This window comes from Zootoca vivipara, chromosome 5 (genome assembly GCF_963506605.1).
Source record: "Zootoca vivipara chromosome 5, rZooViv1.1, whole genome shotgun sequence".
NCBI classification, from domain to species: domain Eukaryota; kingdom Metazoa; phylum Chordata; class Lepidosauria; order Squamata; family Lacertidae; genus Zootoca; species Zootoca vivipara.
Genome location: NC_083280.1, coordinates 55123205 through 55137918, shown reverse-complemented (window position 1 = coordinate 55137918; position 14714 = coordinate 55123205). Strand labels below are relative to the sequence as shown.

At 40.1% G+C, this 14714-nt stretch overlaps 1 protein-coding gene across 15 annotated transcripts in view; it reads right to left on the bottom strand.

The window, feature by feature from the left end:
- Positions 1-367: 367 nt before the first annotated feature.
- The window catches only part of TACC2 (transforming acidic coiled-coil containing protein 2), a 160855-nt gene continuing 146508 nt past the window's right edge, over positions 368-14714 (bottom strand). For all 15 annotated transcript variants that reach the window (XM_060274797.1, XM_035137488.2, XM_035137496.2 and 12 more), the window contains 5 exons: positions 12918-12961; positions 3746-3906; positions 3339-3445; positions 2175-2295; positions 368-888 (listed from right to left, as the gene is read on the bottom strand). In XM_060274797.1, the coding sequence (XP_060130780.1) occupies positions 823-888; positions 2175-2295; positions 3339-3445; positions 3746-3906; positions 12918-12961 (499 nt within the window). In that variant the 3' untranslated portion in view covers positions 368-822. The remainder of the gene's footprint in view (positions 889-2174; positions 2296-3338; positions 3446-3745; positions 3907-12917; positions 12962-14714) is intronic.

Below are 14714 nucleotides of genomic sequence, written 5' to 3'. Positions count from 1 at the left end.
TGGTAATTCTGGCAAGTTTCAAGTTACCTGTGAAAATGCCACTGCAGAAGTCTTAAAGGCAAGATAAGCAAGATCAATGAAAAGTGCTAGTTACCAGATCAATGATTAAACCCCTAAATATATTTACTACTTAGCCTCTGGGGATTAGTGCTGCTTCTTTTGGAAGAAAGAAAAAAAACGAGTCTCATCTCTTGAAGGTATAGAGGACTTAGATGCCATGCTGTGTGTTAAACATGTGGGTAGCCTCTCCATAAGGGATCTAGAATTCCACTTAAAGCACACACACAAGAGGTGGAATGAAGACACATCTATTACCAAGTCAGAAATGAAAATTCAATGATAATAATGACTTGATGGGACAATCCCCTTCGTTTTTCAAGTTTTATTTTTATTTTACAAATCAGCAAATGCAGATAAAATGTACACTCCTTAAGGCAAGAGTCCCCATGCAAGTCATACACATTTATATTAAATCCAAAAGAAAAAGAAAAAGACATCCAACATGGGAACTCATGTACAAAGGGAAAAGGCTAGGATGAGCAACTGCAATTTATTAAAGAATCTGACAAATCTCCCTGATACAGGTACTTTTTGAGATCAACTTGCTATGAGTTATTCTACGGAAAAAATTGCAAACAATAGCAAGGAATCTGATAGTCTTCTTAGTACTGCATACAATCAAATCAATCATTATTAAGAAAGAAAAATACAGTAGTGCATACAAAAAAGTGAAAATAGATCCTGTTCACATCAATGTGTGGACATCAGTGTGCCAATGGTCATATTGCACTCAAGGTTGAAATCCAGGATTTTGGTTAAAAGTTAGCTTTTCCCCATTTTGGCAATCAGTTCATCGCAAATCTTTGTCAATTCTTCTATTTCTTTATTCTGAAAAAAGAACACACGACAAACCAAGGAAACACTTGTCAATGCAAAGCTGTATTTACATTTCAAGTAGTCACTGCACCAGTGGAGAAGGTGATGGCACTGGGAGCATAGTTTCAGCATGGAAAGAAGGACACCATGTTTACTGAAACAGTAGCAGCTGCTGCTGTACCAATGCCTCCAAAGGGACTTTAGGCCAGGAGTGGGCAAAAGGTAGATCTCTGGAAGGTTTGCAGAAAATTGCTGCAAGATTTCTGACCCCCAATTGTTTAGCAACTGCAAAATGGCACTTTTTATAAGGATGCCGAAATGAAGAAAGTGAACCAGGAGTGGACTTTTGTGAGACAGAACTGTGAGTTCCAGTTTTGGTTTTGTCAACAAATGTCTGGAGTCAGAATGTGCTCAAAGCACATTTAATTCTAACTCCGTACATATCTTTTGCATTTAGCTCTGGTTGGTGGATCTTGGGCTTCTTGTAAAAAAAAAAAAACAAATTAGGTCCAACAAGCTTAAATTTGGCTCCTCCATGCTTTTGGTATGCTTTTTATGACAGGATCTTTACTTAAAAGTGCAAATCTGTTCAAGGTGTCAAGCTCAAGACACAGCCTGCAGCTTTATCGGTTTTTGTGCAGTTTTAAAGCCAGTGATTAATTTTATGCAGCTCTGTCTCTAAATAATGGGATCTATGCAGAGCCCATTTGGATTTTTTAAAAGGATTTAAAAATAGCTTTACATACTATATCTATAACAACAACAACAACAACAATTTATTTATACCCTGCATATACTATATATGAAATCCAATTTTTATGGTCACCATGTGCAATTCATGTAATAGGTATATCACTTACAATAGGAAAGCAGTATTCTTCCATATATATTAACTTGACATTCAAAGGTGACTTCTTGTATTATGTGATGCCAGCCTATAGGGTACATATGACCAATATATGGTACATAAGAGATTTCATGTACAATGATGATAAAGTTAACATGGTGCCCTTTGATCCACTGAACTGTGAGTTCCAGCTAGGTCTCTGTGTTCAATACATCATCCCATAATTCACAATGGTCAAATCCCGGCTTCAGTCAGAATACTCAAGCTGGACAACAAACAAATTAACTACTGGATCATGAACTGTGACATCAGAAGGAGTTATTCAGTCAGAATTATCCCATTCTTAATTTGTTTGGGCAAGTAAGTACCACATCTGACTCCAGATGCACAGATACAAAACACAATGCACCCTCTAACAGCAGCTTTATAAGACAATCCACAGGTAGTTTACCTTTTGTTCCAGTGTTCTTTCCAATGCATCCACCTTCAGCTGCTCTTTACGGAGACTGGCTTGGTAAGCTGCTTGTTCTTGTTGAGCCTTGCCACGGACTTGTGCAATTTCAGCATTGGCTCTGTGAAAACACAGCTCATTAAGAGTGCAAGCCAAGGAGGGTTTGCCTTGCTTTTTGTATACAGTCACAACATTGACACATGGAGGCATACTAGTGGGTCCATGTGCCCGCTTGCCCTTGGAAAAGTCACACTTGAGAGCTACTTAAACATGACATTTCACGCACAATGTTTATAATGGAGGGAGCTGGAATTTGCATCGCTGTAACTCGTAACACAATCATGAGTCAATCTGAAATTTATAATAAAACAGGGCTGTGGTTATGCAGTGAGCATACTACGCAAGTACAAAACTTGCCACTGAATGCAGAACTGAGTTTGCACAATTTGAAAAAAAGGATTTTTGGGGGGCTGTGAAAATGGTCCTTCTTGAGGAGACAATGTCTAGTGAAAATGGTCCTTCATGGAGACAATGTCTAGTGAAACCTCAGAAGCTGAAGATGGAACAGAAGGCAGAGCAGGAATCACAGGGATTCAGCGATATATATGGACCTCCTCCACTCATTATGACTTGCAGAATAATACAAGAGAGGCAAATATATGAAAATTAGCTGAGGCTAGAGCAGGGAAGGGGAACCTGTTCAGGCCAGCAGGCCAGATTCTTATCTTCTCTACCCTTCATGAGTCAAGTGTGACAGATGAGCAAGTTTGCCAATCAGCTGACATCACAATGACATCAGGAGATGATGGTCGGAACTTTAAACCACCATGCAGGGCTTGCAAAGAGCTGCTGAACAGCAGGCTTGAAGTCATTGCCTACCAGCTGTTGGGTGATGGCTTCAAGTCCTGCTTTCTGCCACGAGTGGCTGTGTGATCCAGTTCCCCACAAGGAACTCAGCAGGACAATCAATCTAGCTGCATCTCCACCTGCCCCACACCCAGCAGCACATATAATGGGGGGGAGGGGAAGCCTTGTGGATCAATTTGGGATCAATGTCAGGGCAAAACTGGCCTACGGGTTGGATATTCCCACCACTGGGTTAGAGAATTAGACAGAAGCTTTTGGTTGACAGACCAGGACTCCTCTCACCCACTACCAAAATACCTGTCCAGCTTTTCCTCTGCATGAATTTTGAGGGCTTGGTATCGCTGCTCTTCTTTTTTTACTCGTGATAAATACTCTTGTGCACATTTCTTTAATACTTCTTCATTCTTAAGTGAAAAGAAAAGGGAGAGTTAATTGGAGGGCAAGAATTATTTTGCTGGACTTTTGTGATCAAACTCCATGGCTTCGAATGGCAAGTCACTTTCTCCTCACCCTCAAGTGCACCTCCAGTCATTTCCATGGAGGAATTGTGATTTGCACGCACAACAGGGATGAAAATCAGGCTGTAATTAAAACGAACACAGAAGCCTCTGGGTGCAACACACCTCTCTATCTGTACACCTTAGTTGCATGTGGACCTCCAGGTTGAGGCACAAGTCTACAAGTATTTATTCACAGTGACTTACCTTCCTAAATCCTTCCAGAACCTCTTTCATTTTTTCATATCTTCTAAAGAGATCTGCCAGTGATTTTTCCACAGAGTTCAGATCTGATAACGCTTGCTCTTTTTCTATAATCAGCTGCTGGACTGTGTGGTGGGACATGGATTTTTCTCTCTGTTCATCCTCTGTGGGAGACAATTACAGAAGGAGCACCAGTAAGAATAATGAAAACTTTTTAATTGGTATTATCCACTGTGCTTCATAGGGAATATTAAACATTAGCACAAGATACCACAAAAGCACGATAGAGGGGACATAAACTGGGCTCCTTTGGTAGGGACGATTGGACAGAAATTTAATAAAATAAACTTGCATTGGAAATTTCATCTAACCAGAAGGTTGTTTGTTTTAAAATTTTATTTTGTTTTCTGATGCAGGAACTAAATTGACCTCATTTCTCCTCATGATACATTCTAAACAAGTTGTTCCCAATCAGGTGCCCTCAAACTGTTTTGGACTATAACTCCCACCAACCTCAGCAGGCCCAGCTCTAGGTGCAGTCCCGGTGGCGCGGGGCGCCAGGGCGCAGGGCCGGCAGGGGGGGCGCTGCGCAGCAAAGCCGCGTGGAAGCCATGCTGTGAGGGCGGGGCGCCAGAGCAATCTCCGCGCGTCAGTGCCAGGGCGCCCGACCTGCTTGAGACGGCCCTGAACCTCAGTCAATGATCAGAGATTATGGGAGTTGTAATCCAAAATATGTGGTGGGCACCTGGTTGGGGAAGCAGGTTTTAAACAGAGTAAAGAAGTGCAGTTTGGCCTCTCTCCTTTGGAACAGAAGCAGGCACTAAACACAACAGAACTGTTTCTGCCTGAGAAATGCCTTCCTTTCTCTAAGAAACTTGCTTATTCCAATGCAGTGCAGTTATTAATTCAGCAATACTGATTAGGCTTCCAGCTGATGGAAAATGAGCTCAACTTACATCAACCTGAGGCGGCAAACTTCTAAATCATTAAGTTTGTGGAAGTGATAAACACAGCAAACTGCACACAAACATTTACTTTTAAAAGTGGTTGTTCAAAACAAAATAACACCCCACCCCAAACAACCCTGTGCACAAGGTCTATATACTATTACATTCTGTTGCAAAAGGTCAAACTCCCCTAAGGGCACTTCACACATCAGAAGAATAGCAAACTTGTGTTGTCAGCAAGGGGTATCCCTTGCCTGGTATTGCAAAGCACAAAAGCCTGATGGGGGCACTTATATAACTTCTGTACCGGGAAGCATGTTTGTTGTGTTTATACATTATGTTTAAACATACGCCTAAGGAAAAAGCTTTTATGCATACAGGTATACCATTGCAATCTAATGCAAAGCAGTTTGAAGGTTCCTTGTGTGAAGAACATGCAAAAAGGGACTACGAGGTTCCACCCCTCGCCTTTGACAGAGGTTGTTCCTACGTACATAGTAACAATTTTTTTTTATTCATTCTGTATTAGTTCATGCATTTTATTATAGCCGGTTACGGTTGTGTATAACCTTTATGTGTTCGTAACTGAGGTCTATGTTGTAGTCTCCCATTTTGGTCAAGTCATGCCCACCTGCCCCATACCTGATATCACATATGTTTGCCAGGTGTGGTAAAGGGGGTTTTGTGGGTCCCACAAATCAGCTGATTGGCAGCACCTGCAATGTGCTGTGCTTTTGCGGTTTGATTTCAAATTGTGCAAGGAAAGAAGGAAATGGTCCCTCTTTTTAATGCTCTGGTGCTCTCAGAAATGAAGATTGAAAATGCACATCCTGGGTGAAAATTTTAAACACGCAATTTCTCAGTGTCTAACCCTAAATTGGTTTATTTGCAAGTAATTTCGACTGAGCCTGATGGGATTTTCTTTCATGTGAACAAGAAGAGGAATGCAGCCTTAAGAGCATTTTCCTCACAATGTGTCATTTCTCTCCCCCCTTTTAACATAAACTCACTCTAAATTCACACAATCAGGATTCCTTTCATACAGTCCTACACAGAGGAGGATATGGTCAGCACAACCCCTATTTGCATATTTTCAGCTATAATTACAGAACTTGGTTGCAGAAATATTTTTCTAGATACCTTGTTCAGTGCTACACAGGGCTCCTTCAGAAAGACACAACTGTGAGATGGAAAGAACACTGCCTAGATTTTACATTTGGAGTGGTGGATTAATTGTTGCTTAACTTTCCACATGTAGTAGAGAAGTAACTGAGCTGTTAGCATGGAGTCACTTCCCATAATGCCATGCACCAGAGACTTTTCAGTAGTCGTATTGAACTAATCTGAATGGCCAAACTGAATGTACTATTGATTTAAATCACTTATCCTTATTTCATAGCATATTTCGTGCTTTTGAAAGTCTCAGGCCAGTTGGCAGCCAACACCATGCCATCAACCAAATGAAAAAGAGAAAACTGTATTTCCCCCCAATTATTTTTGAGTGGAAATCTTTGGTAAACATCCCAGCAACAGATTATTGGAGGAAACAGGATTCTCAGGACCAGCTAGTCTCAAAGGAGGTCTGAGTGGGATGTAAGAGACAAACGGCAAAATAGGCTAGAAGAGTTCTATTTCCAGGCCAAGTGGCTGGAGTCAGGCAGGAATGTTTGAGAACCTATTCTAAAAACACCATTGTTTGTGAAAATGTGCTCATTCATTTACTTAAAAACCAGCACAGCACCCATAATGTTCAACCTGAACCAGTCTTCAAAAGCAGCTGCTCTTTGTGCCTTTAGGGATGCCACTTCATAAGCCGCCCCCCACCCCACCCCAGATTTCTGTGGGGAACTGTCACCGGAAGGTGAGTCCTGAAGTGCTCACCTGCATGCTACAATGAGAATTCTAGCCTGTGTTTTGGTTTTCAGGATAGGAAGACATATGACCAGGGCTCATCCTACCCATGCAAAGGTAAAGATTGCTGGAAAATCCATTCCTGAAACCTATTTACTAAATCCAGTGGTAGTGTAAATTTATTGCAGTCTTTATATCCTCAACCATTTCTCTTGGTTTTTTGTTTTGTTTTGTTCCCCCCCCCCAAATCTCTATTTTTCTAGTGTTATAGGTAGATATAGTTAGAACAATGCATGTGTGTGTGTTTGTGTGTGTTAGAAAGAGGATGCACAGACCCCACTTTGGCATGAGGAGAAAAAAAGTCTCTCTGATGGCTTTAAAGGGTCAGTTGCTTCTACCTGCTACACCCCACCCTCTTGCCCTAGAAGTCTTCATGAAGGGACTGTTACTATTAACTGTTGACTTCTTAGTGTTATATAGCATTTTTTTTTACCATGGCCACTATATGATTGTACTTAAGGCTGTTTATTTTCTACAAATGCTTTTGAACACAAATGTATCTGTGGAAAAAGTGGTAAGTAAAACCCTCTATGAGTATAATGGCCAAAAATGTGATATACATCCTGTATCTTTGAATGAGGAACTTTGGATGTCATGCTAATGTGGAGATTTGCACACTCTTTTCCTACACTTCTGGGGAGACATCCAAAGTGGGAACTCGGACACCAGCACTAACTACAATGAAAGGAATTTGTTGCCCCTACAACCAAAACTTGTACATCTCACTGATGGATATGCCGGTTGGCTAGAATCTGAAGAAGAGAAACATGTGTGTTAAAGGAGGTTACAGTATATGAAATTGGTCATGGGTGGAAGAAACAGTTTCTGTATATAATTTTATGTACCGTTGCCACTGTACACATGCTGAAAACTCTGAAACCCAGTCTGCTGGTAATGACATATTATTTGTCATTATACCCTGTTTTGGAGGTTAAAGGTGACAATGAAGCCTGCTACCAGAAATCTGCCAATCCTTTCAAAGGATGTTGGCTATCATTGTCTGGTATTTCTAAGCAGATACGGCAAATACACAGAAAAAGAAAGAAAAGGGGGGGAAAGAAATGCCAATATGCAGGTGCCAAAGTTGGTGAAAGCATTACTTACCAGGCTTGCCTTTGTTTTGGAATTGCAAGCAAAGAACAAGAAGCAACAAAAATGGAAGCAAAATAGAAAAATCAGGGAATTTAATCAAGAAAGCAGGAAAAACTTAAATGCAACAATCAGTAACGCAAAGAGGGCAATATCCCCTTATTTCAATGTTGAAGAGGTAAATACCATAATAATCTTGAATGAATGAACGTAGTTTCAATTGTCAATTGTAGCAATGAGAAGCCAACATGTGAATGAATGGTTCAACAAGGGAGCCGGGGGGGGGGGGCGGTCTGTAAACATGAAAGCATAAGAAATGGGGAGGGCTATATATGGAATTGATACTGGCAAAACGTTTGGTGCAAGGGGTCGTTCCAAAAAGAACTTGCATAATTTGTGGGTGAACTGTTAGCTTTCAGAATTGATGATGTTTCATTTTGCAAACTCCTGCCAGCCTGTACTTGGCCTGTAGAATGCATGGAGCCCACAATGTTGCAAACACAAAAAAACAATGCAACACAAAAATTAATTTTGGAATGCAGATGAATATGCAATAGGGGCTGAAGCAGAGGCACATCGAAGGGATCTAACAAAGGAGATTATATGAAGACAGACAAGATCTGAAAGGTACATGCCAAAGGATACTGAGGATATAAGCTCCTGCCTCACAGCTCCTATTCATAACTTTAGAAGCCTGCAGATATATTTTCATCTACATTTCTGGTGAGAGTTGCAGTAGTGTGTTCTCCATTAGTTAAGACACTTCTTTAGAGCTTTCTCAGGACTACTTGACCCAATTTAGTATTATATCGAAAGGGATTAGCAAAATACAGTCACAGCTGCAGATTTATAAAGAGCTCAGAAGGGTCTCTTCAAGCTATAAGTGGAAACCATTCTGATGAGCTGTTTTTTTCTTGTTTTTTTCTGCAGAATACTAATGTGTGTAACTACATCATCTGTATACTGCACAATCAATGTATTTTTACATACATGCCGGGTGATCTTGCCAAGTGATACGAGACACATGCGATGCAGCTTAGAAGCAAGCCACCAAGTAAGGAAAATTCCCGTCCCCCAACTGGAATGTTAAATCTTGCTGTTATGATATAAATTAGGAATGGGGGATACCTTTGGTCCTTCGGGTGTTGCTAAACAACAATTCCCATCATCCCTGACCACTGGGGTTGATGGGAGTTGGAGTCCAACAACACCCAGAGGGCCACATGTTTCCCACCCATCCTGCCATAGGAATTTTTAAGCCACCCTAACTTAAAAAAAAAAAAACTAATGTAAGTACAGTTTGGCATCATGGACATTGAGTCTTGAAGCCACTGTGGAACATGTGAAGATCAAAGTCATAATGAGTATGTGCCAAAGCATGTTTGATCTCCATGAGCTGGCTTATCCTGTCCTTGGCCTACATTAGTTCCACCTAGGGGACTAGTAAGGAGGATGCAATGCACAGTGCACAGTATTAGAAGCAATATTAGCACTGGTTTGTAGAAGGTTTTCCCCTCCCTCCAATATTTCTTCTAGGAATTACCATCTACTCAGACTCTCAGGAACCTTTCCAAGCACATGCCTCTCTGCTCCATCACACACCTAAAGAAATGGATAATTCACCGTATTTTCCTGTGTATAACACACCCCTATGCATAAAATGACCCCTATTTTTTGGGACTCCAAATTAAAGAAATGGGGGGGATTGCCCAGAGTTGTTGAGCTTTATTTGGAGGGGATTGACCAGAGTTGTAGAACTTTTTTGGAGGGTATTGACAATTGCACGCCTAGCCAAAGCCACTAATCGTCTGCCCGCTCGCCACCAGCAGCTGCAAAACGCCCGCCCAATTGCTGCAGCAGCAGCCAATTGCCAGCAAGCCTTGCCGCAGCCACCAATCACCCGCGCAAACATTTTTTAAAAATAAAAACCCCTCGCCTTATACATGGAAAAGTACGGTATGTTCTTCACAAAGAGCCATTTATAGGAGCATGTTTAATTTATGTGATTATTCCATAGCGTCCAAGGGTAGGGGAAAATGTATCTTAGGACATTTGCACAGAAATAATGTAATTTAAAGTGTATGGAAGAGGGGACACGCACTCACTTCTGCCATGTGACAGTCAGCCAATGAAGCTTATGAATTTTACTTGTCTACAATAAAAAATGGCAGCGAAGTCCACTTTGGGTGACTATCCCAAAGGTTTCATCCCAAGTTTGCATCTTCACTAAAGCACATGGATCCCTATGGATACAACCCTATGCATGTTTCCCTGGGAGTATGTGCCACCGAGCTGAGTGGGAATTAGTTCTTAATAAATATGCACTGTAAATTCAGTCTGTAGTAATTTCATCTTAACTTGAGTGGGAAAACAGAGAGAGAGCAGGCCTTAGTTCAGATTAGGTTGCTCTGGTGATGAAATTGTATATCTTTTCTGAAAAGCTAACCACAACAAAAACACAAGATTCAAAGCTCTTGCATTAAAAGGAAGAAAGGGAACAAGAGTCCTGACTACAAAGTGATATCTGCAGCAAAGTGTTCCAGTATTCACAGCACCAAAGATGACACAAAAGATCATATGAAGCCATATGATCAAATTCAAGCGCTACAGTTAAGTGGGTTTGGCTTTGAGCACTGCTTATAAGGAAGGCACTCCAGGAATTATACCTAGCCAGTCTAAGTTCTTCAGAAGAAGAGGATGGTACAAGTGTAACAGACGAAATAAATGATGCCTTTTGAGTGTGGTGTTCGGCATCAGGAAACTGTTCTAGAGACTCAATTCTGTGAAAGGAATAGACCGGGAGATGCAAAAATGGAATAAATACAGCAGAAACTATCAAGGTATGCTTCTATCTATCTCTTTAATCGGGAGAAAGTTAGCCTACAGAGCTAAAAAGCAAAATGCTAGTGATGAGCAACTTTGGGCAATTTTTAGGATGTTATGAGGAACTACCATGCTTCACAAGCAAATACAGATGCATACATAACTGCTAACAATAAATGTATAATGCTGATGCTGAATGTCGCTGATGGAGGACAATAGAAGAAACAGGCCAGGAAGTATTATGAAGGACAGACAGACACAAATTAACCTGAACAGGTAGGAATATCATATTTTAAACCTATAAACATACATTTTCATGGGTATATTGAACATACCCATTACAAATTTGTAACTGAACTGTATGTGCACATATGGTACTATATTCCAGAAATGTACTCTGTACTCTAGCTGGGCTCTACTACAAAAAACAAACTTAGTACTCCTTAGTAGATTGTGCTGTGCTAGTCTGTTTTGTTTAAACCTGGAAGTAGATGAGTGGTTGCTCCATTGCAATGTTAGTATGATCCCATGAATCTACAAGATTCATATTAGCACTGTACTCACCGGGAAGCTTTGCAATTTATTTATTTTTTTTAATTGCAAATATGTTACTTGGGTTTATCAGGGTTGTGGTAAAGAAAGGAAGGAAGGAAGGAAGACCAGAATTATATAGCTTCTAAAAACAATGTACATATTATAAACCCTTCAAAGTACTGTAATGTTCCTTTCTGTGGCTTTAGTCTGCCATTCCAAATGAAGAAAGTTTTGTTTTTTAGGGACTTAAATAATACTTCCAAGCTGCTGATAGTCTAAGCCAGGCATCCCCAAACTGTGGCCCTCCAGATGTTTTGGCCTACAACTCCCATGATCCCTAGCTAACAGGACCAGTGGTCAGGGATGATGGGAACTGTAGTCCAAAACATCTGGAGGGCCGAAGTTTGGGGATGCCTGATCTAAGCCCAGCAGCATTTTGAAGACAAACTACCTTATAAGTCATAAGAATTTTTAAACTGTAGCTTATGCTCCACTAATGACATTTGTCTGTCTTAAAGGTGTTACCAGATTCAATATTATAAAAAGTCTACTGCATTTCAAGCTAATGATTGACAAATGTGTGCCACCAGGCAAGTATGAACCACAGAGTTAATGAACTTGTGACTAATTGCCAAGCTGGTTTGGAACAGAGTTTCCAAAAAAAAATATCAATGATGTCCAGGAGTGTTGCAACATTTTCAGATCTAAAATTTTATGAACATTTATTTGTAAAATATTTATGTAGGTATTTGAAGATAAAATACTGGCATGCAATCAGATAGAAAGGGACTTTCCCAATTTTTATTCTTTTATTCTTTTGCAGAGTGAAGTTTGTTAACTAGACATCTGGCTTCTTACTGCTGCATTTGGATTTTTTTATTTTTTATTTAATCCTTATCTACAATCTTGTAATGTGATTGATTGCAATCCCATGTTGGGTCAACTGCCATTAACAAATTGGCTCAGATCACATTTGAAGTACCGCACATAACTATGGCATCTGCCCAGATTTCCTTGGGAACATTCTAATAAATGAAACCAGCTTTCAGATGACAATCTGGTAACAATCGCCAAGACCTCCTTTAGGCAGGACCAAATGGCTGCACGTGTGAAGTGGGGCTCCTGGCCCACTTTCATAGAATCAGCTTTGTGCACTGCATCATAGACTACTTCTGAGACTCTCAGAATGAAGTGGCACCTTTAGGAAAAAGAGCCATGGATTCTGTTGTGCACACAAAACTACTTATATTGTGCCTGAAATAGTGCCTGGGGTACTTAGGATCAGATTGCCAGTTGCTAAAAATTTCAATATCTAATCATTTGTTCTTGTTTGAATAATTTCATGGATCAGCATGGCCCATGTGGTGCTCTCCTGATATTGCTGGACTACAACTCCCATCAGTCTCAGTCCCCTTGGTCAGTGATCAGGGATGATGGGAGTTGTAGTTGAAAAACATTCAAAGGCCACCATGTTGGCTAGCCCTGTTACAGATTACCCATGGAGAAGTACAGTAAAGACACCACCTTTTGGCAGGAGTAATTAAGCAGAGAGCTTTGCCATTCTGATAAGAGTTATATTGAATAATGAAAGGACTGAAAATGGAGCAATGGATTCTATCCAAGATGCCTAGGCTGTTGTGTACAAAATCAAAGTGATGTGACCAGCTATGTTTCAGATCTCTGTTTCAGGAGAATGTGAGACTAATTAGTAGCTTCTGGCCCCCTAAGATACCTTCACAATTATTGCTTATTTTTAAGGCTAAAGGAACCCAACTTTAAATAAATATTGGAAATTCTATATTCTATATTCTCTATATTTTCTTATCAGAATGAGGACAGAGAAGTTCATCTTTCATGACGCCGCCACCTACCTATCATTTGGGCAATCGTCTTCTCATACTCTGAAACAATTTTCCTATAGAAAAAGAAGAAAAGATAATGAAAGATAATGAACATACATGCACAGAAATTAATTTTTGCAATGGCATCTCTTAAGGAAAAGCCTTACTAAATAGCTTCAACATACTTAATAAGATAAATGTAGTTGAGTAACAACAGGGCAACATTCAACCAAAGCTTAATCAATACACAGCACAGTCCACAGGGTGGGGACATTAAACTCATGTCCTCATGAAGACATGCAGTGACATTTATTGTAGCCTGTCTAGTATTAAATGAGCCTTCAACTTGGTGCCCTCTGGATGTTTTGGACTACAATTTCCATTTCTTCCAGCTGGTATCTGGGAGAGTCAGTGAAGGTTGTGCTAGATACATTCCCTCTTTTGCTGTAGACTTGATCAAGGGGTTAGAGAACACATAAGTTACCTTCTTATGAGTAGGCTTCCTTGTCAGTCCTTAAGAGACCCTTTTGAGTATCTTACTCAAAGGAACTATTAAATCTATTACCGAACAGGTGGCAAGATATCTGAACGTCATAACTTTTAGACATGCCATGTTCGTTCGTTCCCAGTTTACCATTGTTAATAATTGGTTCTACTGAGGATTTGATTTTTTACTTTGCTTATTGGTTGATAGATTGTAATAAATACTTGATTGATTGATTGATCGATTGATCGATCGATTCCTTGCTTCCCTGGTCCAGATGGGCCATACACAAATGAAGGCCTTTATCAAACTACCGCTGACTGCAAGCTTGACAGGCCCGCAATATGGAATTTTTTGAACTTGCCAAAATTTGGAAGCAATCTGCTGGTTCTTTTTTTTGTTTGTTATAATTTTGTAAGCATCATCACTTTGGAGCAAAGTCATATCTACCACTCCTCTGGAACACCAAGTGCCTAAACCACAACAAGACTTCGGAAGCAAGCCATGTATACAATCTGCAGTGAGGATGCACCAAAGACTTCATAATTCTACAACACTTTTGGGGATTGATTCAACTGTATTAAAAATCAACAAAGGTTTTGTCAATGGCTTTAACAGAAGGCAGTTTGTTCCTTTTTGCTCCATATGCCTAACTGGTGAATTCTTAACATGCAGAATACAGTTCTGTTTGCCAGAAAGTGCGTATTTGCAGAGGGGGGAGGGGCAGTAAGAACAGTGGCTTGCCTCATATGATACCAAATCTTATATATTAAAAATAACAAGGATTTGCATTCTCGTGTTTTTTTTGGGGGGGGAATGCAAAAATAATCTATGAAGCCATGACAAATCCATAATGCTATGATTTTATGAAAAAGTCATAAAGCTGTCAAGCAAAATGACAATTTGAAAGGTTTGTCCTCATTTTAAAAACACACTCGCATCCTATTGCATCCTCATTTTAAAAGCACACCCTTGCATCCTATTTTGGATTTGTTCTCAAAAAGAGGCTAGTTGGAATAAGCAGATTAAGGAAGCTGATCCTTGCCTTTCCAGAGTGAAATCTGGCTAATCAAATGTGACTAGCCTTAGTCTGTTATGTTTGAGTGATGAGTCATAGTTTGCCAAGTGAATATTCAAGGTAGTTTGCATGTCAATCTGTACTGCCTTGTAAAAAAAAATTAATAACCTGATGCTGTTGGGAAGTCAAACACATTTTAGGCATACTCTGTGAATGCGAATATTGCTGGCATATCTGCAGGAGATTCTAACAGCTAACTGCAAACGTTCTTAAGAATCCCTTGGAAAATGTGTTTTTCTGGTTTGTGTTTTTTGGTTCTTGTTTT